The sequence below is a fragment of the Hippichthys cyanospilos genome, chromosome 4, assembly GCF_059441005.1.
Source record: "Hippichthys cyanospilos isolate Australia breed blue-spotted pipefish chromosome 4, RoL_Hcya_1.0, whole genome shotgun sequence".
In the NCBI taxonomy this organism is placed as follows: domain Eukaryota; kingdom Metazoa; phylum Chordata; class Actinopteri; order Syngnathiformes; family Syngnathidae; genus Hippichthys; species Hippichthys cyanospilos.
Window position 1 is genome coordinate 3146755 of NC_142372.1, and position 27584 is coordinate 3174338.

At 40.9% G+C, this 27584-nt stretch overlaps 3 protein-coding genes across 7 annotated transcripts in view; 2 read left to right on the forward strand and 1 right to left on the reverse strand.

Annotated features, from left to right (window-relative positions):
* ankrd11 (ankyrin repeat domain 11) overlaps positions 1-4474 on the forward strand; it is a 76169-nt gene extending 71695 nt beyond the window's left edge. For all 3 annotated transcript variants that reach the window (XM_088412950.1, XM_088412952.1, XM_088412951.1), the window contains exon 14: positions 207-4474. In XM_088412950.1, coding sequence (XP_088269076.1) covers positions 207-392 — 186 coding nt within the window. In that variant the 3' untranslated portion in view covers positions 393-4474. The remainder of the gene's footprint in view (positions 1-206) is intronic.
* A 2381-nt stretch (positions 4475-6855) lies between these two features.
* On the forward strand, positions 6856-23617 carry slc22a31 (solute carrier family 22 member 31). Of its 2 annotated transcripts, XR_015865302.1 has the most exons (10): positions 6856-7280; positions 10503-10606; positions 10689-10843; positions 13031-13199; positions 14035-14180; positions 15168-15276; positions 15374-15588; positions 15751-15862; positions 16750-19573; positions 23336-23617. XR_015865302.1 is itself a non-coding variant. In XM_088412472.1 (9 exons), the coding sequence occupies exons 1-9, from the start codon at positions 6891-6893 to the stop codon at positions 17195-17197; spliced, it is 1848 nt and encodes a 615-aa protein (XP_088268598.1). In that variant the 5' UTR covers positions 6856-6890; the 3' UTR covers positions 17198-19749. The 2 variants fall into 2 exon arrangements, 1 of the variants encoding a protein (XP_088268598.1); XM_088412472.1 differs by lacking the exon at positions 23336-23617 and having other exon boundaries at positions 16750-19749.
* dpep1 (dipeptidase 1) lies at positions 20185-27022 on the reverse strand. Of its 2 annotated transcripts, XM_088412473.1 has the most exons (10): positions 26729-27014; positions 26481-26607; positions 25716-25848; positions 25496-25646; positions 24375-24444; positions 23435-23611; positions 22203-22287; positions 21394-21469; positions 21190-21325; positions 20185-20498 (listed from the first exon to the last, which is right to left on the reverse strand). In XM_088412473.1, exons 1-10 carry the CDS (start codon positions 26842-26844, stop codon positions 20319-20321), a joined length of 1251 nt encoding a protein of 416 aa, XP_088268599.1. In that variant the 5' UTR covers positions 26845-27014; the 3' UTR covers positions 20185-20318. The 2 variants fall into 2 exon arrangements, with proteins under 2 accessions (XP_088268599.1, XP_088268600.1); XM_088412474.1 differs by lacking the exon at positions 23435-23611 and having other exon boundaries at positions 26729-27022.
* Positions 27023-27584: the final 562 nt, after the last annotated feature.

Here is a 27584-nt window from a genome sequence, read left to right on the forward strand (position 1 = left end):
GTGATAACTAAGTGGTCTTGCCTTGTTGAACTTAAACCCGTTGTCAGGGTGAATTTTCAGCTGTCTAGTGTCTTCTTTGAATGCTTTCCCTTTGATGTGAAATACCTTTGAAAGATCAAAGGATCGGACAAACTACTGCACAAAGATTGAGACGTACCCGACTTGGTCAACATTGTTCTTTTATTGACCATTTGTGTCCTTTGCAGACATGTCTGTTGATGCGGCAACAGCACGAAGCAGCAGCCCTCAACGCCGTTCAAAGGATGGAGTGGCAGCTGAAGGTCCAGGAACTGGATCCCGCCGGACATAAGTCCCTGTGCGTCAACGAAGTGCCGTCCTTCTACGTCCCCATGGTGGATGTCAACGACGACTTTGTCCTTCTGCCGGCGTGACACCTGTGAAGGAGCTGATTTTTCCAAATCCCTTCTTCTCAGAGAGAATTTGTCCAACAGAACAAACGGAAAGGGCTACCAAATTTGAGAAGGGCCTTCGGACGAGACGACGGCAAAGGTACATCGGACGAGTGCAGAGTAAAGGAGAAAAAAAAAACACGCTCTTCGTTTTCTTCCTCGAAGAAGGAAACTCGTTTTTACCGGGAGAAAGAAAATACTCAACTTGCACTTTCATTCTGAAAAGTTTTTACTCCTTTTTCGAGCGGAGCATGAAAAGCAGAAACCGTTTTTGCTTTTGGCGCTGGCCCGCAACTCCCTTGAGCTCAGCCACGCGGGGGGGAGGGGGGGAGAGATCTATTTTGTGCATTCATTTTTTTGGGCTGGGGGGGGGGGGCTTTGCTTCATAAGACCTACCACGGGGGAGGAGATGTGTCAAAAAGGAGCTCTCCTAACAGCATGGTGCCTGTGCGCCGTGGGCGGAGCTTGAAAAGGATCCTCCCCCTTTTGGGAGCTTCTCCAGAGGATGTCAACGAAAACATGGTGCATCTTGTGGATCTCGCGAGAATCCGCTGCCAGACGACTACGAGTGACAGACCGGGAATCTCCATGCGGGTGCTGGCGGATTCGGGCTGCACGCACTGTTCAAATCTGAGACGGCGGACGGATACAAGCGTGAGTGCATTCGTGCGTGCGTGCGTGCGTGAATGTGTGCGCGCGCGAGACGGGAGAGGAGGAAAACTGTCGGTGCAGCCTCTCAGCCACGCAGAACAGAGGACGGGGGGCGCGGCGGGTCCGGTTCCGTCTCGGCCCGCCTCGCTCCCTCCCACAAACGCATCCAAGCGCCTCAGACTGCAAAAAAAAAAAAAAAAAAAAAAAAAAGCACCACAAGGACAACTAGAGAAAAAAAAAAACAAACATAACGAATGTTGACATTCAAAGAGAAACTGTCGTTCGTCAGGCGGGGAAAAATATTGTTTTTGTCTATTTCTTTACTTGGGCATTTCATTGTTTCTGAGGAAGTGACTTGAAACACTACAGAGCCAATATTAGTTTAATGGAAAAAAAACAAAAAAAAACAAAAGAAAACTGAAAAAAAGTTGTATTCCGTAAATGATGTACAGTTTTTATATTCGTTAACCAATGTATTCTTGCTGCCTTCTAGATAATTTATTTTGCCACACATTACTGCACAGTTGTAAATAACCTATGTACTGTAATATCACTCAAGTAAGTGTAAAGAAAAACAAAAGAAATAAAAAGTATCTTTTTATGTACAGTTCACTTTCGGGCAGCACTTTCCCTCCCTCATATCCGTGGGCCAAATATGTACTCAATTCCGTCAGTATTGGAAAGGCAAACTTGTACAGTCCTAACTTCACCCGGAACGACATCAGCGTAACTTACAAAATGGCTGACTTCTGGATTTAAGGCCCGCCCACACATTTCCACACATGTAGCAGAAAATAGACCGGGACTTATTTAACAAAAATAGAGGAATATTACTCACCGCTTTACTACACGATTATATCGGAGAAATCTCAAACCAAGAAAATGCCTTTTCCGGTGAAAACTAATGTACTCGTTGTCGGGCAAAGTCGCATAGATATTTATTGTTTGAATGGAAGCGGAAGTGATGTCGTTCGCCGACGGAAGCTGTTTTCGCTTGCGTTTGGTCTTTGCGCTTTTATTTGTGTTTTTAACGACGGAAAATTGGCCGGAGGTATTTTCCGGGCTCGCCGTATTCCGTTGGAAATCGAGAGCGGGTCCGGAGAGTCGCGGGGTTCCGTTCCCTTTTTGTCTCGCTCGTGGTTCCGTTTTACTGCTTAGCGTTACGCGCTGCAACGCTTGCCCGCCGGAGGGCGCCGGTGAGCTCCAACACTAAGTTCTTTTGACTTTAGACGGCCTTCAAATTGGACGCTTGTAAGTTTCCTCAACTCGCTCAAAAAGATGTTTTTCCATTTTTTTTTTAACCCCCAATCCCAAAGGAGGTTCGAAAAATGTCTGAATTTAAAACTAAAGTCATCTAATATTGCGTAATTAAGTACAAAAACAATCAAATACTTTAGAAAGTATTTACAAAAGTAACTGATTACTTTTAGAAAGTATTTACGAAGGTAACTGATTACTTTAGATTCAATGAAGTACCCAAGTAATCAATTATTTAAATACTTAAAATAATTGAATCAATTATTTTAGTATTTAAAATAATTGATTACATTAGTACGTCATGGAATCTAAAGTAATCAGTTACTTTTGTACTTAATTGCATAAAGCGATCGATGACTTTTTACCATCTAAAATAATTGATTACTTCGGTACCTAATCTACTTTACTATTTATAATTGATCCAAACTAAAGTACTGAATACTTTATTTCATAATTCCCTAAAGTAATTAATAATTTTATATTTTAAAAAAAGTGAATGATCTTTAAAAAAATTAAAAACCTTCCTAGGATTAAATATTTGGACTCCTTTAAATTAAAAAAAAAAACTGGAAAATACGTCTTTGGGATTGAATGAGTTTTGACAGCAAAACGAAGGGATTGGATCCCTCTCTGAATTCAATCACCGTAGTATTCATAAAACAAATCAAAGCTTTTTTATCGCTCGAAATGCTAGCGCTCAATTTACTCTTATGAAAAACTCCTTGGCTGCCATTGACCGCTATCGACGACATCAATCCGTTTTTACTGGGCCGGCGACTCCAGTCCTCGGGGGCCGGTATCCTGCGTGTTTTCAAAGCTTCTCTCTCAAACGCACCCGATTCAAATGTTTAGCAGAGCTTGCTAATGAGCTGATCGTTTGAATCGGGTGTGTTTGAGAGGGAAGCTTCCAAAACATGCAGGATACCGGCCCTCCAGGACCGGAGTTGGACACCTATGGGTTAAAGGTAGCGTTGGGAAAACGAAGCCTCATGAAGCACTTGTGAAAGGATTTTCCTCCACTAGATGGCGCTCTTGGTTTGAAGATAACCGCCAACAGATTGCGCCATCTGGTGGTGCTTCGCGAGGCTTCGTTTTCCCATCAAACATTCTGTCAGTCAATCAAGTCGTTGCCGTGTTTACGATGTGTAATCGAGTGCTATTACACTGTGCAGAAAAGTGGCTACAAATCTAGTTTATATTTGGACCCCCCCCCTCCCCCCCCCTTTCTTGGTTTGTGTTGGTTTCTTCCAAATTTAGCTCGTGTTTTGGTCACAGGATTATCGTGTGTCTTTTAAACTCTGTATAACGCTATGTATCTCCTCTGTGTTTTTTTTTTATTTGTTTGTTTTGGTTTTGGCATGTCAATCACGTTGCTTAGCAAAGCAGAATGTAAAGCCGTTTTTGTCCGCTGACACCCTCGCTATTGTTTACAAGACACCCTCGTGAGTTTTCATCCGTCGGCCTTTTATTTTTGCGCACCCGTGCAATCGATCACTGATTTGAACGACAAAGGCTTGAAATGGTGATGGTTGCCCCGCCCCCTTCGGAACTCCGCCCCCTCCCTCCCTCCCGCACGTGGTCACGCAGAGCAATAGACTAAATCAGATTGATTTTCCGGTGTGAATAATCAGCCATACCGAGTGATTCCCGCATCCAGTGAGTGCACAAACACACACACACACACACACACACACACACACACACACGTCAGTCGTGTTACGAGATGCTAGCCTGATGCCACCTCAGTCAGCAACATATTACCTCTACAATCCTCACATTCACTCATAATTTCGATTTGTCTCGGGTTTTCTTACTGGATATACATTATTGCTATTTTTTCATTTAAGAGTATCACGATTTCAAGCCTTTTTTTTCTTCTAGTTTTGTCTTTTTTTTTTTAAATTCAAAACCCAGACTGTAGCTGTTTTTTTTTTTGTTTTTTTTTTAGAATGGACAATAACTAATACAAAGCATGGAGAACTACTCGTAAATGGTGAGAAATAACCTATTTATTATCTTTTGTTTTTCTGGCATCTGTGGTATGTTTTGGTTAAAGTTGGTCTCGGCTGTGTAAATTTTCCTCCTTGTAATGCGTGAAAGAGACATAATGTAAATAGTTGTGTAAATAAAACCTCCCAGGACGTTTTTGCACCCTCTTCTTTGTACTAGTCTGAAAAGTTGTGTAGGATGTGGGCTTCTAACGAAAATGAGCAAATGACGCTCGCCGCGGGTGGATCTCATGTAACAATGTAACTTTTTTTTTTTTTTTGTACAATGTAGTTTGTGTACATATTGTTGGAGCAGCTAAAGGGGGGGGGGTGGGGGCAAATTTGAGGGGTTGTCGACGCTATCGTCAGTGCTGTAATTGACATCCAGTACTTTCACCTTTTAGCTGTTTTTGATTTCCTGAAAAAAGAGAAAAAAAAAATCCCAAACAAAAAAAAATATATAATAATAATGTGAGAAACCGGGAAGGAGGAGGATGGGTATAAGACTAAAAACTGAAAAGTAAAAAAATTCAAAATTGTTATTTTCTACAGTTGCATGTACAGAGAGCGCGAGAACTGCTGTTGTTCCTCAGAGATTATGTTCGTTAATAAAATTTTGAAATATTAAAAATTTGGCCCTTTGTTTTGTTTGCCATGAGTAAAATCATACAAAATTAACTAGCTGCATATCTAGACTTGATAGCAAGCTAGCTCTCCAACTAATTAGTTAGCTTGCTAGCTCTTATGAGTTAGCTTGAGAGCCACTTATCTAGCTTGCTAGCAAACTAGCGATCCAGCTAAAAGCTTGATAGCTGGATAGCTATCCTATACCCAATTTGACCGTTAGCTTATTTGCTAATCCTCAACTAATTAGCTTGCTTGCTAGCTGTTATGAGTGAGCTACTTATCTGACTCGAAAGCTACTTGTGAGCGAAATAGCTATCCTATCCCCAAAAGAGCTATCCTGCAAATAAATTCCTTTTGGCTAGCAAGCTAACTCCCCAACTAATTTGCTAGCTTGTGAGCTCTTATGAGGTAGTTAGCTTGAGAACTACTTATCAGCTTGCTAGCAAACTAGCGATCCAGCTAAAAGCTTGGTAGCTGGATAGCTCTCCTCTACCCAACTTGACCGTTAGCTTATTTGCTATAAAGCTAATTGTCAACTAGCTTGCTTGCCAGCTGTTATGAGTTCATTTGTAGGCTACCTAGTTGGCTAAATATTCGGTTAGCTTGAGAGCTACTTATCTAGCTTGCAAGCGGCCTAGCTACCCTGCTAAAAGCTAGGCAGCTGAATAGCTATCATATACCCAACATGCTGTCCTGCAAATTAAAGCTTATCAGGTCGCAAGCTAACTTTCCAACTAATCAACTTGCTTGTTAGCTGTTATGAGTTCATTTGCAGGATAGCTCGTTAGCTAACTGTCTCATTCAGCTGAATACTTCATAACTTTGCCAGCAAAATAGCTGTATAGTTAGCTAGCGAGCAAGCAAATTAACAGCTAGTAATCTAAATAGTTTGTTTTTTAGCTATCTAGTCATTTACTTAATTTGCTTAATAGCTAGTTCAGCCGGATCTTTCATTTTAAAGGTGGATTTTAAACCATAATCTAGAAGTCCGAACGTTTCAAGTCAGTGTGATTCATGTTTAAAATAGCCCTTCTGGCATGGCTGCCAGCTTTAGCTTTCGCGGTAATCGAATAGCCTCAAAGAGATTCCCACTAGCCAAGTCACTTTCTAATTCGGCATTTTAGCCTGACTGGGCCCATTCCGAAATCATCAGGGAAAAAAAAACTGACACGTGACGGACACGATTTTATTTCACGTGTCTTCGCGTCTTTGAAGATTAGCCCGTGAATTTAATATTTAAGATTTAATCTGAAACATTAACCGATTTTTAGTGAGAATGTCTTGCTCAACAAACAAGCAGCAACACCAGTTCAACATCAACAAGAGAGGAAGCTAGTACAGCATGTTAAACATTCATATTTGGCTTGGGTTAAAAATAGTTTTAAAAATGGTTAAAAAAGTTAGTTTAAAATATATTCTGTACACTAAAAAAAAATGCAGATTACAAGTAAATATTAAACAAGGCACTTAAGTATCCATGTAATAGTAGTTTTAATGTAATTATTTTTTACCATTACTGCTTGTACATTACGAACGTTTTCATGTCAAAAACATTTTGTTTTGACTCAGCTACTCTTTAAATGGAAAACAATAAAGTATCTCTTGATTTGTAAAAGAATCAAATTGAAAACAAATTAAAACGAGGCAACACTTTACGCATTACCAAAAAAAATGAATGAGGCAATAATATTGCTTGTAATCTGTTGCCTCATTTTAATTGCGTGAATGTTTTTTTTCTCCGGCGTATATTGACTTGCTTTGTGACGTCATACCCGGAACCCGAACTTGAAAGAGTGAGTTACGAAGTCTCGGTCATTTATTCGGAAAAAAATACAAGGATGTCTCGCGACCGTAATTGAGCGCGCAAGGGGCGGGGCCTGTGACGTCATATTCGCTCCTCTCTATCCCGAGAGTGACTTACGAGTCCGGACGGCGTTCCTCGCGAGCGGACCTCGAAATGGACTACGAAGCCAAGGTTTTCCCTCAATGCGGAGGCTTCGGACGCTACAACCGAGTGGCGGTGGCGTTCAGCTGGTTCCCCGGCTTCGCCGTCGCGCTCAACCTGTTGAGCGACGTCTTCTTCACGGCCGTCCCGGACGCGTACCACTGCAAGCCGGACCCGCGGCTTCTCCCCCCAGCCGCGCTCCTCGCTAACCTCTCCGGGTCGGCTTACCTCAATTTGAGCGTCCCTTGGCTCAACGGCAGCGGGCCGAGCCGCTGCGAGCTCTACAAGTACCCGGCCAACACGTCCGACTTGTCCCCGAGCGTTCCCCGGGAAAAGGTGAGCTGCACCCAGGGCTGGGAGTACGCTAGCCTGGCGGGGCTCCGCACCAACTGCGTGACTGAGGTGAGAGCATCGACACTATTTTGTCGTCTTTTTTTTTTTTTGACCGTAAACGCAACACATAATGAATTAAAACACATTAGGAGCCCGCAAAACCGTTCAAAAGGACAAACAGACACGAGTCCTCCCTCGTTTATCGCGGTTACCTTGACAAAAATACTCGCAGTGTTTTGAAGTCCGCGAATTTGAGGGTACGACTTTTTTACTGTTGTTTCTGTTAAAAAATGCCCCCCCCCCCCCCCCTCCTCTGGTCCAACTTAAGAGGAAAAATAGCAAGGTAAACCTGGCACACAGGTATGGTCATAAATGAAAATTAAAATAGTTTTTGTTTTTTTGTTTTTCTCTGTTTATTAGTGTGTATCTTTTGTTTTGAAATTAATCCATGCATTTTTTTTAATAGTGAAGAAAACCTGCATTAGTTATGGTAGTAAAGGAAAATCCACCAAAAAGTTAATAGTTTTTTTTTCTTGTTCCCTTTTTTCTTTGTTTTCATTAAATACATCAAATCAAATTATTCTGGTCTGGTGTGACTTAGGAGTAGAAATAGGAAGATAAACCTGGCACATATAGTCATAATTGAGAAAAAATAAGTTTTCTCAGTCAGTGTGTTTGTTTTGTTCAAAAATGAATACATACGTTTGTTTTTTGTTTGGAAAACATGAAAAATAGCGAGAGTATCCTGCAATAAAGTTACGGTCGTAAATAAAAATCCAGAAAAAGTATTAAGTTTTCTTTTTTCCTTTTTTTTCAATTAAATACATAAATTCACTTTTTTTTATGGTCTGATTTAGGAGAAAAAATAGCAAGGTAACCCTAACTCAAAGTTAGCCACAAAAAGTTTGATTTTTGTTATTCATGTTTTTATCTTGTCTCATTGGTGTGTTTCTTTTGTTAAAAAAATAATACAGAAAATTGTTTTTTGTCTGGTAAAATAGTCAGAGATACCGACAATAAAGCTGTGGTTGTAATTGAAAATCCACATAAATAAATGTTTAGTTTTTTCCTTTTTTAGTTTTAAAATTAAATACATAAAGCACACTTTTTTTTTATGCGTCTGATTGCGCAACATGCAAATAAAGATCCACCCCAGTCTGCAAATATTAAGACGCCTCAGACCTGATAGAGGGCAGGATCCTTTTTTCTTTTTTTTTAATCGTAATGTTTTTAATGCCAAAAATGACTCTTTTAATGCCAAAAATGACTTCAATTGTCGAAGCCTAGTCATGGGAAAATGAAGCTTCACGAGGCTTCATTTTCCTGTCACTGCTCAAGCAATGCATGAACTTTGCAAGTTTTGTCAAAGGGAGCAAACGCGCGTGCACGTCAGGTTGCGTTCGCAAACGTTCGACAAACACTTCCCAAACGTTTGCTAACGACCTCATTGAAAACAAATAAATTAAACCTGTTCCAAATTTGCTCTCTTGTGACATGAAAACAATTGAAGGCTTTTACAGGACAATTAAATCTCCTTCAGAATTTGTCCAACAACAAAAAAAGGTCTGAATTAATTCTTTATTAATTTTTTTTTTAAATAAGTTAAATAATAATTGAGACCTTTTTTTGCTGAGGCTTTTGTCGTGCAAATGTGTGGGAAACTTTGCCCCCTGGTGGCAGGATGACAAAGTGTTTGATTTGACGTGTAGTCGGCTTTTTAAAACGTTAACGTCGCCGAGGATCAGCCTTAATTAATCGTGGTAGCCAATATGGTAATCGCGATTAAAATGCGATTAATTGTGCAGCCCTACTGTCTTCCATCAAACATATTCATGACTTTTTAGATCATCCAAATGTAATTTTAGAATATGCCGCGGGTTTCCAAACTGTGGATGGCGGGCCACAAATGGCCCCCCTGGGCCGTAGTTTGGACCCCTCTGCTATGAACAGAGTCGTGTACTTTTTGAATCAAATTTCCCTCAAATTCGCCGCGGCAGTTGAAACAACGCAAAAGGACCGACGCGAGAAAAACGGAGTCTCATGACGACACGCTACCGACGCGGAAATGCATTAGCGAACAGACGAGGACTTCGCAAGAATTCCTGAAGCCTCTTCAACCGAAGTTCAAAAAGTGAGACAGATGACGAGAGGTTGCGAAGTTATCCGTCTCCGAGTTGCCGCGTAAGAAAAGATCGGATTGAGGGGTAACGGATGAGCGGAAAAGAATGTCTTGGCGGGCTCTATTTTGAACACGGCTTTGTTGTAACGTCATTATGCCGCTAGCAGGCATCTTGATTCAATTTGCCTCGACATGATCTACATTCCCACCAAGTTAAGTGATTTGCGACTTTGCAGGGCGCCGCCTCTCGCCGGTGATGGACATCAAGTAGAATCCTACACGCGCTTGGCAGATTGATCATCTGCACGCACTTTGCACATTGCATTTTTTTTTTACAAATTTTGTAAATGCTTTTAAAGGGACAGTGTGTAAGATTTAGACCATTAAACAAACATTAAATAATTACATTTCAAAAACCTGCAAATGAATGTGTTCTTTATGACCAACAAACTAGACCTATGATTATATTGAAAACATAATTTTCAATATAATCATAGCTCTAGGTATCATAAAATGATATTACATGGGGGGGTGGCACTTCTCCGGAGGCGGCCATGTTTGTTCCAGCTACAGACAATGGTAAATGAAGCACCTGCAGCACCTCCTGCTGGCCGTAATGAAAAACTGTCAAATTCTTACACACTATCCCTTTAAAGGCGTAATAATTCAGCTTATTTTTGAATATTTTTTATCCTTCCACCACTCAAATTGTTCGGTGGCATCAGTTCTATCCATACATATGAGTTAAATTTATTAACAGCCACAAAAAATTGAAAAATGGTGTCGTTTCTCTGTAGCCTGTGATGTGCTGATGACACTTTTAGACATAGCCATGAATCGCTCTCTGCCGCCACCTACTGTCTTGAGGTGAAACACAAGTCAACAAAGAATTTTCAGTTTGCTGACATAGTTTGACTCAACGTAATGTTGCAAAAATCGCAGCAAAATCAATGTCATAAATCCTGTTAAAGTGCATCTCCAAAAAGTTCAATATAATGGTTTTATATGGTCCAAAATTTGGACCATGATACACAAAATCTGGCACGTCCAGCTGCGATCACATAGAAATGTCTGAATGGTCGCATTTTGAAATTTGACATCAGCAGAAACTGTGTCAGGCTGTCAGCTTCAAATTTGCGATTTGCGAAAACAATTTTTCTTTTGTTTCGCAGTGGAACTTGGTGTGCAGTGACTACTGGAAAATTCCCCTTCAACAAATCTGCTTCATGACCGGTTGGATTCTGGGATACATCTTTATCGGCTCGTTATGCGACTGGTAAACGACCGTCTCCAGTGCGCCGGTGCTTGTTTCATTTCAATTTGACCGTCAAGTTACATTTTTTAAATTTTTTTCTCAGGCTAGGTCGTAGACGAGGTTTTCTACTGTCCGTCAGTCTGTCCGGCGTGTTTGGCATGGCCGTGTGTTTGTCCAACAGCGCTGTGGTCTTTCTGCTGCTTCGGTTCTCTCAGGGCACCGTGCTCGCTGGCGTCTTTTTGTCTTCATACATAGCAAGTAAGTTCCATGTGCTTATACTTTACTAGACAGTTAGCTAATCTGCTAGCAAACTAGCTATCTAACTAATTAGCTTGCTTGCTTTCTGTTATGAGGTAATTAGCGGCACGGCAAGTTAGCTAACTGGGTATTTAGCTAGCAAGCTAGCTGTCCAACTGATTAGCTTGCTTGCTTTCTGTTATGAGGTAATTAGCGGCACAGCTAGTTAGCTAACTGGGTATTTAGCTAGCAAGCTAGCTGTCCAGCTGATTAGCTTGCTTGCTTTCTGTTATGAGGTAATTAGCAGCACTGCTAGTTAGCTAACTGGGTATTTAGCTAGCAAGCTAGCTATCAACTTGAATACTTGCTTGTTGGCTGTTATGCGGTAATTGGCGGCACTGCTAGTTAGCTAACTGGGTATTTAGCTAGCAAGCTAGCAGTCCAACTGATTAGCTTGCTTGCTTTCTGTTATGAGGTAATTAGCGGCACAGCTAGTTAGCTAACTGGGTATTTAGCTAGCAAGCTAGCTGTCCAGCTGATTAGCTTGCTTGCTTTCTGTTATGAGGTAATTAGCAGCACTGCTAGTTAGCTAACTGGGTATTTAGCTAGCAAGCTAGCTATCAACTTGAATACTTGCTTGTTGGCTGTTATGCGGTAATTGGCGGCACTGCTAGTTAGCTAACTGGGTATTTAGCTAGCAAGCTAGCAGTCCAACTGATTAGCTTGCTTGCTTTCTGTTATGAGGTAAATAGCGGCACAGCTAGTCAGCTAACTGGGTATTTAGCTAGCAAGCTAGCAGTCCAACTGGTTAGCTTGCTTGCTTTCTGTTATGAGGTAATTAGCGGCACAGCTAGTTAGCTAACTGGGTATTTAGCTAGCAAGCTAGCTATCAACTTGAATACTTGCTTGTTGGCTGTTATGCGGTAATTGGCGGCACTGCTAGTTAGCTAACTGGGTATTTAACTAGCAAGCTAGCTGTCCAACTGATTAGCTTGCTTGCTTTCTGTTATGAGGTAATTAGCGGCACTGCTAGTTAGCTCACTAGCTAGCAAGCCAGCTGTCCAACGAGGGAAAAGGGGTGTGGGAGCTACGGCTTGCCAAATTTGTACATTTTTGGCCTTTATAAAAGAGGTATTGTTAGCAAGGGAATCCAACAAGGATTACATTTCTGCACAGATAATCTTGTAGGGCTAAATACATCTTATATATGTCTATCATGTCTGTGGGAAAGAATTACTGGATGATTAAAGCAGATATAGAAAAGTTGGTGCCTTCCCTTTCCTACAACATATCATTTTTAAGATCGACCCACTTGTTCATGACAGAAATGCGCTGGGTTCAAAGGAAGGCGGCCACGCCCTTTTGTGCAAAAAATGTCCAAACATACCGGACGATAGCTCTCATCATTGAATGTTGCGCCAGCACTATCAACAAGTTTCATGAAAATCAAAATTGTTTACATTTGACATGGACTGACCCTATAATGTGCTACATTCCTGCTGAATTGATTTCTTGCTAATTCTTGCTACTAGCTACTAGCATTCACCCTACTTCAGAGAAATTTTGGATGATAATATTGCTCCGCCTCTGTGTAGGAGAGCTGGAATTTCACGGTGGACTTCATGGAAATGTTGTAATAGTTCTCTCCTTTTCTGGAATTCCACATACGCAGAGATGTCTCCGGAGTGGTTGGGTACGCGGTGTAGCAAACATTTCAGAGCGTAAACCTGCCCTTTGTGCAAATCTGATATTTATCTATCGGCCGCTTGGTCCTTGGCCCAAATATCCACACCCATCTCCAACGCGCACACGCGCTCCCCTTTCCGGCAAGGTCGGGTCCAGATGGGGTTCTCGTGTCGGTTTCAGCGGCGGCGGGAGCCAAATAGCCGGGCGATGTCCTGCGGATGTAGATTCTCCACGGAGATGCGAAAACAATAGCGCCGAAGCCGGCGGGTAAGCAGGAAGGGAGCTCCTCGTTCTCTTTGTTCCATGACCCGCTCCGGGAGGAGGGAAGCGCTACAAGAATCCCATCCCCGGAAGAAAAACGGGTCAAAGGTGACGTGTCGCGTAGTTCGACACAAACGGAAAGTTATTAATGCAAGTAACGCATGTAATGAAATTATGAAGCCGTCCGTTAGACGGTATATGGAAATATATGGGAACAATGTGGTCAGTTGTGCATTCAAAAAGGCTTTCATATTGTCACAGGGTTGGAGCTGTGCGACCCGCCCCGTCGTCTGATGGTTGCCATGGCGGGCGGCTTCGTCGGCATCTTCGCCGAGCTGCTGTTGCCGGGCCTCGCTATCCTGTGCCGCGATTGGCCCGTCTTGCAGGCTGTTACCACGTTACCTCTGCTTCTGCTCATTTGCTATTGGTGGTGAGTCATTCATGGGCAGCCATGTTTAGGATGGTTGACAGCAATTTTTTTTCACGCATAAATTTTCATATATATATATAGATAGATAGATAGATAATATATAGATAGATAGATAGATATATATATGCCTTACGCCGTGCATAAACTGTCAGTTTTAATTCTTGGGGGACTAAAAAAATTGAATAACTTAATCGCCATGTAACATTTTCAATTTTTACCTCTACATTTCAATTAAATTGTATTTTTTACAATTGAGATTTTTATAAAACCCTGTTTGAAAATTTGATCTGCTATATATGCTCCATTTTTTAAGCAATTTTTATTGGGACAAGGCACTAAAAGTGCCGGTTTTTATTAAAAAAAAACTCCTTCTTTTATTTGGTAAATTTGGTAGAATAAAGCCACAAACTGTATTTAAATCAACAAAACAATATATTATAAGGGTTTTGGTTGTAAATTGATTACGATAAGATTAATAATTGATTGGATTATAATTATATTCTTTTAAACTCTTGATTCGTCTTGGCATTGATCTAAACAGTCTTTTATGAAGTATATTTTTCCATTGTTCAGTACTTTCCACAAATCATCTTTATTCTTCATTTCTGATTATCTATTTATAAAGTTTGACGGAATTATCAGATCGTTTTGTTGACATTCCCTTTAGCACAGCTCCCTCTAGTGGATGCATGAAGCAGCCCCAGCCACTACTGTAGCTTCTATTCTATGCTCCAGCGTGCCTTATATATAAAACCTGTTTTAAAATTGAAAATGAACATGGATGATCCAGAAGCTCTGCGGTGTGTGTTTCTTGAAAGACAATTGTCCTGTGCAGGTGCGCGCCACTGTTTCCCGAGTCTCCTCGGTGGCTGCTGGCCACCGCTCAGATCCCGGAGGTAAAGAAGAGCATCCAGGAATTCTCGGCCAGGAACGGCGCCTGTTTACCAGACGAGCTCTTCCCCGGTGAAATCTTGCTGTTAGGTGAGCATTTCCTTCTGCTTGGGGGAACTTTGATTTCTTTTTTTTTTCAGCTCTTGTTTTGGATCTAGTGTTGCAGCTATTGAGGGCTTTTGGTGTTCTGATATCCTACAGAAAATTCGATTTAAATACCAAGTTTGGATAAAAAAATAACGTTTTTTTTTTCTTTCTTGGAGAAAAACTACTTTAAACACAGAAAATCAAAAAACACATTTACACTGCTCAATCAATCCCATTGACAGATTTTTACATTTTAATTTAGAGGCCAGTCAATTGATTCCAGGTACTTTAATCCCTACCATTTTTTTTTCTGAGATTTTCCAAGATTTACTACCTAAAGTAATTGATCACTTAAATATTGTGGAACCTTAAGCAGTCAATTGTTTAGGACTTTAGTACTCAAAATAATTACTGAAGTCTCTAATGTAATCAATTATTTTAGTACTTGATTCATTTCGTACACAGAACCCATTTGAAAAAAAATCGAAATAAATATAAACAAGTACCTGCGATGAAATGGTCTTCAGTACTTGAACCTTTCTTTACTTTTGTACTTAATTACCTAGTGGTATTAGTTATTTTATTATTGACTAATCTGAAGTAATCAATTCCGTTTGTCCTGCATTCATTTAGTAGCAGCCATTTTAGACCCTTTGGGGAAACACTTGAAAGAAAAAATAAGCATAAAAAGTGATCAGTAGGAACGGCAACTGTGTCAGGATGTCTGCATGGATCACGACAGCCTATATGGAGCACTTGAGTCACGCCAGCCTATAAGGAGCACTTGAGTCACGCCAGCCTATATGGAGCACTTGAGTCACGCCAGCCTATATGGAGCACTTGAGCGCTGCTACCCAGCGGCTAATTTATGCGTTACTCCAAGCACAAAAACTATTTTTCCAGCCAAATAACTCGAGGGCTCGTTATAGACTTTGTTTCGCTGGCCGATGAATGAAGTTGATTTTTATATTTATTATTTTCTGCGTAAAGAGATCGATTCAGCGTTTGATGAAGATTGCCAGCCAAGATATTATTCCATGATGGAGCTACGACACACTCGGGTTATCTGGAAGAACTGCCTCATCCTCAGCTTTACTCTGTAAGTTTTTATTTTCGGGATTGTTTGAATGGAAGGAGGCGCACGAATCCTGCATGCGGGATTAGGTTTTAGATAACGGCGCTCTCATTATCCGTAGTTTGATCGGAACCGGAATCCAGTACTGCTTCACCAGAAACCTGCACATGTCTACCACCAATTTTTACTTCGGCTACTTTGTGAGAATCGCCACGGGGACACTGGCCTGCATCTTCATCTGCTCCACCGTCAATCATTTCGGCCGACGCGGCATCCTTCTGCTGTCCGCCATCGTCACTGGACTGCTGTCGCTCCTTCTCCTGGCATTCACTCAGTGTATGTCCCGTTTCGTTAACTCCGCCAAGGAACCTTCACCGGAGTTTGTGCGATTTGCTCCCGGGATCACAGCGAAATGAAAAGATTGTTTCGTGATGTTCATTTGATGTTCTCGCTTGTCGAGCGGCTAATCTTGATCCTGTTTCCTTGTGGTGTTGTCAGACCTGCGAGGAGGCCTGGTGCTGGTGTTTTCCATTGTGGGGCTGCTGTTTTCTCAAGCTCTTGCCATTCTCAGCGTCTTCTTTGCCTGTGAGGTCATGCCCACTGTGGTGCGGTAAGTCTGCCTCGAATTGGATTCGGACAAAATGGAGCCGGTTACATTCTCTAAAGCTTCTCGGTGTATATATTTCATATTTTCTGCACTATAAGCCGCACCTAAATGCTTTACTTTTTCTTTTAAAGCTCACGGTGCGCCTTATCATCCAGTGCGCCTTATATAGCGAGCATTTCATGCGCCATGACTTCTCTGATCGAGTTGACGTTCTCTTGAGAGCAGCTCCATCTAGTGGATACAAAACAGAATGCAAATGCAGCCCCAGCCGCCACTGTAGCTCTGAGTCCATGTAGCTTTTATTCCACGCGCCTTATAATCCGGTGCGCCTTATAAATTGATTTTTTTAATTTATTTATTTATTTATTTATTTTTTTGGGTGCGCTTTTTAATGTGATGCGCTTTATAGTGTGGAACATACAGTGTGTGTGTGTGTGTGTGTGTGTGTGTGTGTGTGTGTGTGTGTGTGTGTATGATTTCTTTTTGGGGGGGTTGCACTGCAGCTATGAACGTTCTGAACTACAAGAACCTGTTGAAAATATCAATCTTTGTACTCATTTGAAAACTATTTTCCAATTGTGTTCTATATATTGTTCATATATATATTTAATATGACACGTAATATAACTATAGTAAAGGAATTCTTGTCCGTTCTATGTTATGAATCCTAATGTATAGCTACCAATGTGGTTTTATTGCTATTATGCAGCTCCTTGAGGAAAAAGTCATGAAAGTATGAATTTTGACATGCCTGTTTTATAGCATTGCAAAAATGCTCATCTCACGGTAGGCTCAATTTTTTATCACGGTACATTGCGTCTTCAAGGATAAAATACGGTGACTGTAAAATATTTTTCCTATAATTGAAGGGTGCTTTTTGTCCACATCAGAGGCGGGTGCCTGGGCCTGGTGCTGGCGTCGGGCTGCGTGGGCATGGCGGCGTCCTCCATGATGGAGCTCCAGAACAACGGGGGCTACTTCCTGCACCACGTGATCTTCGCCTCCTTCGCCGTCCTCTCGGTGCTCTGCGTCATGCTCCTGCCCGAGAGCAAGCGCAAGCCGCTGCCCGACTCGCTGAAGGACGGCGAGAGCCAGCGCCGCCCGCCGCTCTTCTCGTCTCACGCGGACCGGGTCAACCTGCCGCTGCTGTGTCCCCGGCCCCGGCTGTCCGAGTACAACCCGGACAACTACTCCCGTCTGGTCAGCGCCACCAGGAAGATGTTGAGCAAAGACACTTTGCCTTACAGGATGGCGGCACCGTCCCATCCTTGCCTGCTGACCGATTGTCAAGAACAGGGACGGGAAAATCGACCGCCAGGGGACGTGTCACAAGACTAGTCCAGGACATACAGTACCTTCTGAGATGGAAAGAACACTTGAAGCCATTTAATCATCTTCGTTTTCTCCTCCTGAGACCAAACCTATTCATTTGTGTCCGCTGGAGTGGACATTACTTTTGTAGTGGACGCTGCTTTGTCGCCTACTAGTGTGCTCAGTAGTAGCACTGGTGATGAGGAAAAAAAATGAAGCTTCATGAAGCACTTGTGAAATTAATTTACTCCTCTAGAGGGTGCTCTTTGTTTAAAGATAAAAGCTAATGCTCCTCATCTAGAGGAGCAGAGATAATATCAAAAGTGCTTCATACCGCTTCATTTTCTCATCGCTACTGATTACTAACTACTTCTTGAAACCACTATTTCAATCATTTGCTGTAGTACCCTCCTGAGACCTAGCATATTTGTGTCCAATGTTGTGTCTTAATTTGTCTCAAGAAGACAGCAAAGTCAAGTGCAGCTCACAAGACATCATGGGAAAGGCCAGGAATTCAATAAACAATATCAAAAGTGCTTCATGGGGCTTCATTTTCCCATGATTACTGCGCACTAGTGATGGGAAAACAAAGCCTCATGAAACACTTTTGATACTTTTTCTCCTCTAGATAGCACTGTTGAAACATGCATTGCAAATTGAATATACAGTATTTCAATTCTTTCCACTGAGTACAATAATTGCACAAGTGCTTCATGAAGCTTCATTTGCCCATCTCTAGCTCATTGTTTTACACCTCAAGATGGTGCTCTTGGTTTATCGATAAAGGTGAGTCAGTCAAAATATAATAGCGTGCCATCTAGAGGAGTCAAAAAATATCAAAAGTGCTTCATGAAGCTTCAATTTTCTCCTATCACTAGTACTTACTGTAGTGATGGAAAAATGAAGCCTCATGAAGCACTTCTGATATTGTCTCGCTCTTGGTTTAAAAATAAAGGCTAGTGCAATGAAATATATTAGAGTGCCATCTAGAGGAGCAAAAAATGATCACATTTCTGAGCACTAGTGATAGGAAAAAAATGAAGCTTCAACGAAGCACTTTTGATATATTTTGATATTTCACGAAGCACTTTTGATCCTCTAAATGATACTCTTGATTTAAAGATAAAGGCTAACGCAATGGAGTGTATCAGCTTTATTAATGAGACAAAAGGGACACAACCGTGGACACAAATATGTTGGTTGTCGGGAGGTTATGAGAGCTAATGATTTCAACAGGAAATAACGCAGCATGGTTTTGTACTAGCCATGGCTGCTTTGGTGTGAGAGGCCATGCTCATGCTGAGGTTTGCGTGCCAGCAATGCTTCTTTTGTGTTTAACCGTGTGAGCGCTGCTGATCATGTGAGCGGCAGCACTTTGTCCATTTATGAGCAACTCACGCACTTTTCATTAAGTCTGACAGTGTAACTCAAGCAGTGTCCCAAGTTGCAGCCTAACCTCTGTTTCCACAAAACCGTCTCAGCCATTGAGACTTGTAATGAGTCTTTTTTTTTTTTTTTTTTTTTGTACGTGTGTACATACATGTGGTTGTCTGGAATGTTTTTATTTTATTTTGTTGAATTCAATAGAGGGCGCCAAACGTGCACTGTTGAAAAAAGTGACAACGCGTAAAATACACACTTCCTCTACTCGTCTGTTGCTTCAATTTCATCTGTTGGTGATAGTTTCAAAAGTTGGTATTTAAATTTGGAACCACTTATGTATTTCTGAAAGACAATATTAGACTTATTACGTGTTATTTTTTAATACCTCATAGACCTTTGAATCTCAGGTTTGGAGTAGTCTGGATGATATTGCTCGGGTAATGCTTAATACGATGTCATATTTTTTTCTGAAGAATGCTATTGTCTTTTCATGCTAGTTTGTATATGCCATTGCACTTATCTGTCGTATATGTCACGATAGCCTTCTAATGTAGTTGTCACTGGCCTTTGTTGGAATGTAATCAAGACAATCCGATTTTTATTGTATGTAAATACAGAAGTGAATTTTTCACAAAAAAGCGGTTGTGAGTCGTGTAGCTCCCTCCACTAGGTGGCTCTCTTGTCTTAAAAATCGCAGCGCCGTACATAAACAGCCTGTCCGATTTAAAAGCTTGTCGCTTCTCGCAGCTACGGACGTTGATTGGTTAAAGGTGGTCACATGATGTTCACGGTGCCATTTTGAAGTCCATCGCTAGCTGTCGCTGGTGTTTTATTTACATTTTTTTTGGTTTTATTTAAATACCTTTCGCGTGTCTTTCGTCATGGAATGAAAACGCAACAACAAAACTACAAAAAAGTCGCATTCTTGGATGTTACAAACGAAGTGTCAGATGGAAAATATGAAAAGAGAAATTTCATAAAAGGACGATGTGACACTACAGTAAATGACAACTTTGCCGTGTAAGTTTATTGTCCCTTTTTCCCTTTGTTAGAAACAATGAATTAAAGTTAATAGACAAGGCATAAAGTTGGAGTTTGTTTCGAAAGACATTTTGTTGGATAATCCTTCAGGCAGCACATACGTATGTGAAAATGACTTCTGCCATTTTGTGTGACGACGTTTGATGACGTCACACGCACGTCTGCACAAAATCTTTCATTTTGATAGCTAGCTTGCTTTTTGTTATACGGTACTGGCCCATTTATCACGTTGACATCCGTTTTAACGAGGAAAAATAATGAAACCAGCAAAAATATTATCCTACAGTCACTAATTTGAAATGAGAATTCCTAAAAGTGAGACAGAAAAAGGCGTTGATATTTATTATGCAAATCGCCCATTTATCACGTTGACATCCGTTTTAATGAGAAAAATAAGAAAACCAGCAGAAATATTATCCTCCACTCACTATCTAAAACATTTTCTTTGATGAAAGTCAGATTATTTAGGCTATAGAAAAGAAACGTACCAAACGTAACAAAAGCGTGCGTGACGTAGGCTGGGCTGCAAGATGGCGCTTGTCGACCCAGTTGGCCATACACACATGACGCTGGAATACGATGCACTTAAATCTGTTCAGAAATGTTGTTTTATTCTGCCTTGGATTACTTATGATAGATGTTGAAGTAGAACATTTAAACATGTAAAAAAACATAATTATGTTTCTGAAAGCTACTCAGAACCTTGCTGAATGCGAACAGGCTCCTATGAAGCGTTCAGTGGAACGAGGATGTGAAAAAATAGCGTGAAAAGAACGGCCATGATGCTGAGTGTAGGAAAAGCTCCGGAGTTGGGGTAACCGTCGTTTGTCCTGCACGGATTCTTCACTTCAGATAACGGGATAGGAACATCATCCGGGCTCAGCTTGCTTAGGCTGTCGCGGACCTAAAGGACAAAGAATTGTCTTCAGTAAATAAAACAAAAACAAATAGTCTTACACAAGTACAAACATAAAAAAAATTAGGGCCAGTGAAGGGAAAAAAAATTCTCTCTATGAAGACACAATTCTCAGAGAATTAGAATTTAAAATGAGAATCTTGACTATTGTTGGAATTCTTTTTAAGAAATAGTTTTTTATCTATTTTTTTAAATGTATGAATGTATGATTAATGTATCTGTTGATATTTTTAATTTAATTAATAATTATTCTATTAATAATCCCTTTAAAATGTTTTTTAAAATCATATCTATTTTTTTTCTCTTGAACACCATCTCTTTTATTTTTAAACAAAACAAAGAATATTTGGCACACTAAGAAATATATTTTGTGAATGTTATCTTTATTTCGTTTTTTTTTTCATTGAACACTCTTTTTTGTTGAAAAAAAAAAACCGGAATATTTGGTACAAAAGAAATGTTTTCAAAATATTTCATATTTAAGTAATAATTCATACATGAATACTTTATTTCAAAATATGTTTTTAAACTCTTACAGCTCATTTATTTCCATTGAAAAAAAACTTTTGTTTTTTTTTAAATCCAAAACACAGAATATTGGGTACAATAAGAAATATGTTTCGAATGGCTTTCCGAAGATCTCCAAACAAGACGCGCGTTTCCTTTGTTTACGCCTCACCTCCTCTGCTCTTTTGAGCACTCGAAGCAAATTGTTCCCCAGAGCGGCCTTGACCTCCCGATCGCTCCAGCCTCTCCTTAACAGCTCGGCCACCAGGCTGGGCACTTTGGACACGTCCTCCAGACCCTCAGGAAGTCTGGAGTACCAGTCGGCGGGGACCTTATTGGTCGCCGCGACGCTTCAGATGAGGTCGTGCCGACTTACCTTTCAACGCCGTCATAGTCGCCGCCGAAACCGATGATGCTAGCCCCTCCCACTTTCCTTATATGGTCAAAGTGATCTGAAGCGAAAACGACACATTTGATCAAGTGTTGTTAAGAGTAGTAGCCGCAAAAGCTGGATGGACATTTATTTGATCGTTTTTACATGCAGCCTAATGTAGTACTAGATATGTACTCTACCGTACTACTATACTATACCGTATACGACACGCTATACATATACTACACCATATAGCGTACCACAATTGTACGAGCACGATCGAAAGCAGGGGTGTGCAAACTTTTTCTTTGAGGGCCGTATACAGAATAATAGAAAGATTTTTTTTAAATTGTCTAATGTATTTCTTTTCAAAAATGCTACTTCAAGGCTTTCTGTTAAGGGTGATGACGTCAATTTAGATTTTTTTTTTTCACACTTCGAATGGTGTCTACCATGGAACTTTTTGCATTGCAGGCCATGTCAAAAAGTTATTTTTGGCACGGGCCGCAAAAAATGCGGATGGCGGGCCGCAAATGGCCCCCGATCCGTAGTTTGGACACCGCCGATTCAAAGTGTGGCCTCTATTACTAATCCATGACTTTAGATTAATAATCAATCGCTTTGACAATCGATTCATTCGGCATCTGCCTTTTTATACCTATCAAAATTGAATTTTTTATTTTTTATTATAAAAACCTGGGATTGAATGTTTTAAACGTACAAATACGTCTTTGGGATTGAATGAGTTCATTGTCTTCCAAGTAAGGATGAAAAGCATCCGCGCTCAAAGTTAGCAGTGACAGTTACGTTACCGGCAACGTTGGCGAGTTTGGCGGTGGGGGAGCAGGTCACGTAATCGTTGTAGAAGTTGATCATTACGATTCCTCCGGTTTCATTCTGGACAAACACAAAATATTACAAGATTTCCCATGATTACGAGTGTCTCTGCCGCGTTTTTGTCCGCTTATTTCCAAACACGAGTAGAATTACCGAACAATTCGGAGCTTATTACTTTTTTCTCACATATTGAATCCTGTGGCTCGTAATCCAATGTGGCGTCATTTATTTTACTCGCCACTAGGGGGCAATCTCTAAGATGCTATTAAAGAATTGATTTTGTGTTTGAACTGCTATTTTACTCGCCACCAGGGGGCACTCTCCTCTAGTAGACGCAATCGGGCTTGTTACTGTTATGTTGGTGCAGATGATGCCATGGCAGGAACAATGAAGTTTTCTTTTCAAATTAAGATTAATTAATTGTAGTTCTTAAGTTGAATGAACCAGACACAGACGCCACTCTGTTTCGAGCCTTTAGTGTTTTAATAAATGTATTTTTTTTAATTAATTAATTAAACATGCAAAACTTGAATTTTAAAAACAATTGATTAAATGAATTGAACGTTAAGACTTTAATGAATCAGATGCAAAAGTTTTAAGTCTTTAGTTCCTTACTCGAAATAAATATATTGATTTGATTCATAAATTAATTACTTATTCATTCATGAGTGTATTTAATCATCTTTACGTCTTTAATGAATTCTACACAAACGGAATGTTTTTAGGGCTCTGGTGTTATACTTATTTTGTGCTGATGTTAAAAAGAATAAAATAGTAAGTAATTAGATAAACCATCTTAGTCTTTAATGAATCAGACACAGATGGCACTTTTCTTTAAGTATTTAATTGATTAACAAATTAAAATAAAATATATTGAATTTAATCGCATAATCCATAGTGTAAAAATGAATCAAAAGTAGATAATTAGTTAAATAATCCTCAAGTCCTTAACGAATCATACACAGAGTGCACTCTGTTTGAAGTACTTAATTAATTATATAATTGAAAATATATTTATTTAATTATTAAATGAATTCATTATTAATTCATTCATTCACTCTGCTTCAAGTCTTTTTTTTTTTTTCTCATCCAAAAATGCTTCGCTCAGGTTAAGTGGCTGGGGAAAAAAAAAAAAAATTCCCAAGGGTTTGAGAAGCACCGTTGAAGCTCATCTCCATCGGCGAAGGATACGGTCTTCCACACTCACCACTCTCTTGAGGACCTCATCCGGTACATTCCTCTTATGTGGACAGACGGCGTAGGCGGAAGAGTGGCTGAAGATGACAGGCGCCCTGGACGCGTCCAGGACTTGATGCATCACTCGCACGGGAACGTGAGACAGGTCGATCAGCATCCCCACGCGGTTCATTTCCGCGATCACTTGCTGGAGGGCCAGTAAGACCATTTCTTCATTTTTAATGTCCCACCCGCGGCCTTCTATGCCTCTTGTCTTCGTGAAGACAAAAAAATAGCTTCTGAGTTGCCTCAGAAAATATTGTTTTTATATTATAAATAAATATAGATAGATAGATATGTAATATTTTTTAAACGTCAAAACCTCCATGGTGCATGAAGCCTCATGAAGCACTTGTAATATTATTGACCTCCTCTAGATGGTGCTCTTGGTTTAAAGACAAAGGCAAACCGTGCCATCTAGAGGAGCAAATAAGCTCATAAAAGCTTCGCGAGGCTTCGCTTTCCCATCACCACATTGTTTCGCCTGAACTTGAATTTTGTTGGTGTCTCTCACTAGCCAAGACAGCATTTTACGTCATATAAGACATATAACTCACAAACTGTGTAAGCTTACACAACATTTATTTAAAAAAAACTATTAGAAAGTGAAAACTTTTGCATTTTTTACGTCTTTAGAAAGGGAAAATTTTGTTTACAAAAATATCTTCTATACCGCTCAGGGAGCGGCCATTTCGACACCGGCTGTCGCCTGAAAATGACATCGCGGCTAACGACCGATCGCGGCTCACGTGTTTTCTTTCATTTTCTTGTACCGTTATCATAACACACCAAATGCACAGGAGCACCATTTCATCGCCGTAAATCGTTTTCATAAATATGTTAAGAATAACCCGCTGTTAGACTGGACGAGTTGAATTTCATGACAATAATTCTTCTTCACGTAGACTGACCTTGCCAAACGGAGACAGTCCATTATGCTGAGACGGTTCTGAACCGGTGTCCACAAGCCAGTTATCGGCCCTGTTAAAAAAAAAACACACAAAAAAAGATATTTTTTCACAGATGAATCCCACCATGAAATCAAATGTCACCGAATATCTGTCCAATGCATTTCAGTGGCATTTTTCAGGGGGTGTTTTTTTCTGGATCCCGATTATGGAATTCATGACTGGAAGCATGTTATTGTCTTTGCTTAGTGAAGGCCGACGCTCACGTGTTGTAAAATGCGCGCACTCTTCCAGTAATTGTGATCCCTCTGAGAGCTCAGCTGCATCCTGTAGGAATCTCCCTTACTTTCCTCAACGCAACATGTGCCAACTGTCATCTCGCACCATCTGAATGCTTCTTTTATCACTTCTCACACTCGCAACTTTGGAACGATCGAGCAAAAACTGCCCTTGGTTTTTGCCACAAGGTGGGGACATCTTGGACCATTTTGGTGGACCCCACAAGTTCGGGCTGTTTTGGAGGGTGAAGACTTGCTTTTAGGGAATAGGTTTGAATTGGATTTTGGTTGATCTTAGGAGAAGGGTTAGGATTAGATGATTTTTTGTAACGGTTAAGGTTAAGGTGAGGGATTATGAAGTGCATTATGTCAATGAGATGTCCCCACTACGACAGAAATTCCCCAGGGTGTTTTCCTTTACGGCTATACTTGTGAAAACAGTTTGGCGTTTTCCACTGGCTTCCTGAGGACATTTTGGAGAAGTGAGGACATTTAGCACATAGTACGTATGGACAAAGACATAGTGAGGACATTTTGGACAAGTGAGGACATTTAGCACATAGTACGTTTGGACAAAGATATAGTGAGGACATTTTGGAGAAGTTAGGACATTTAGCACAGTACGTATAGACAAAGATATAGTGAGGACATTTTGGAGAAGTGAAGACATTTAGGCCAGTTCCTCACTTCTTCTGACCTTTTTTTTTGAGGGTCAAGACTTCTTTTAGAGTTTAGGTTTGAATTGTGTTAGTGTTGAGATTAGTGTAAAGTTTAGGGGTTAGTAAATGCCAATGGGTGTCCTCACAAGTACAGCTGTAAAAACGTGTGTGTGTGTGTGTGTCCTACCAGGGTATGTTGCAGGAATGTGTGAGTGTAAGATAGCGGACTCCCAAGCTGTAGAAAGTGCGCAGAGTGCCCAGGCTGCTGTCAATGGAGTGACCCCCTTCCACGCCAATCAGACTGGCCGTTTTGTTGCGTTTAAACGCCTCTGTTATGTCTGCACAAAACACACACACAAAGCTTTAAAATAAACTGTGACCCGAATTGATAAAAAAGCTTGTTAGACCTTGGCTGCTGGTGGCAAACATGAAGGTGTTTGGGTATTTCTGACACATCCTGTGAATCACATCAATCTGCTCCAGCGTTTGTCGGACGGCGTCTTTGTACTGAGAATTACACGGCACGTAGGCCGACCAGAACTGAAAGAGGAAGCAATGTGAATACGCTCAATGACTAGCAGGATTATGAATGACATTTATTTGCTGAACAGATAACGCCACAGTTGAATCACCATCACCAGGAGCCGCAAATACAATTAAACAGCAGGGGCCCCGAAATGGAACCCTGTGGAACACCGCAGCGCATTCGGGGAAAACTAAGAGTAAAACAATGCCATTTTCTGATTCGGTGACACCAAAAATAGCACAAAAACTTTAAACGTTTCTTAGCGCCAAAATGCGTCAAAGGTGATGACGACATGCTGTGCGACACAATGTGTCAGTCACATGATCCGACGCGGCCGTTGACGAGTATGCAGAAGCCTTTGTATGGAAGAAACCGATGGGCTACAAATACAGTACAATAAAAACCGCGGGGTTCTCGAATTGAACTCTGTGGAACACCATACCACAATGGAACAAAACTAGGAGCAAAAAAATACCATTTTCTGAGACAATGACATCAAAATACCGAAAAAAATCATTCATAGATACTTTGCGGCTAAATGTGTGTCAAAGTCTTATCTTTGCAAAGCAGCTTTTTGGAGTTGATCTGATCCAGCCTTCCAGAAATGAATTTGAATATACAGTAGATATATATGCATATGCTGTACCTGCGCTCCCAGCCGACCCGTCTTTATCTTGGCTATGTTGGTGTGCGTCGTTTCCAGAGTGTTGAGATCGACTTTGTTGAGCTGGTTGTTGAATTGTTCACGCAGTTGCCAGGGCAGGTCATTGTGGCTGGAAAAAAAAAAAAAAAAAAAAAACGAAGACGTGAGCAAGAAAACAACTTACCCAAGAGCCAAGTTGAGAAGTATCTTCGCGAGGCGAAATCCGCCACCGCGCTTCATTTTCCATTCACCCGTCGATGAGCGGCGTCTCCGACATCAGCTTCAAAGCTCTTTTCACGTACGGGTCCTCGCCCGAGGAGACGGCCCAACACATGGCGCATAAAAGTAAAGACTCGGCCGATGACATTTTCCGAAACCTTCGCCGCTTTAGTCCTCCGCTAACCGGGACGAGTAAAGTCAAAGCCTTTTCTTCCCGTGTGACCTAACCCGAGTTTTTATACTTGAAACGTACGCAAAGCTCCTCCTCTGTCATGTTTCTCATCATGGCTGTTTTTTTGCTCATAAACGCCGCGTAGCAGCTCAAGCCCTCGGGCCGACTCTACAGCTGTAAAACAATAGATGTTGGTTAATGTTATAGAGAGGCTGTCATCATAAAAGAAAAAAAAAAAAATCTACCGAGGCCTGCTGCGGATTTAGATCAACCGCTTCTAGACAGAAAAATGTGGTTGTGGTTTTCACGCGGGCTTTGGGGGGATAACTCATTGGAAGGGACCGGAGTTGAAAAATCCGTTTTTCAGACGGCGTCTCGCCGCACACGTTGCGCGCACGTGATCTTTTAATGACTCACATGACACCTGAACGGGTGAATGATTTTGTGGCCTGCAATGTTGTGATCAGGAGTGAAAGTGAGTCATAACCGTGAAAATGGCCTCAGCGCGCCCCAAGGCCATCTCTGTGATTTTCGCAAAACTGGCTTGACAGCGAACGTCCCGCACCGTCTTTGAAATATTTACGCGATAATGATTTTGAAATCATTGGTCCTCGACGCACGTTTGGAAATGGCTATGATAGAACTTAATCAGAAATTTTAAAAAAAGTATTCCAAAAGCATCTTTATTATCCTTGAGGGCTTCATTTTTTTTTAAT

Bases quoted from the DNA above. Each gene is read 5' to 3' on its own strand.
- dpep1 (XM_088412473.1), bottom strand. From the start codon at position 26,844: ATGTCATCGGCCGAGTCTTTACTTTTATGCGCCATGTGTTGGGCCGTC. The intron at 26,608-26,728 runs GTGAATGGAAAA...TTTTTTTTCCAG, and splicing joins GAGACGCCGCTCATCGACGG to CCACAATGACCTGCCCTGGC. The intron at 22,288-23,434 runs GTGAGTGTGGAA...GTGTTTGTCCAG, and splicing joins ATGAGGTCCTCAAGAGAGTG to AATGAAACCGGAGGAATCGT.
- slc22a31 (XM_088412472.1), top strand. From the start codon at position 6,891: ATGGACTACGAAGCCAAGGTTTTCCCTCAATGCGGAGGCTTCGGACGC. The intron at 7,281-10,502 runs GTGAGAGCATCG...TTTGTTTCGCAG, and splicing joins GCACCAACTGCGTGACTGAG to TGGAACTTGGTGTGCAGTGA. The intron at 13,200-14,034 runs GTGAGTCATTCA...TGTCCTGTGCAG, and splicing joins CTGCTCATTTGCTATTGGTG to GTGCGCGCCACTGTTTCCCG.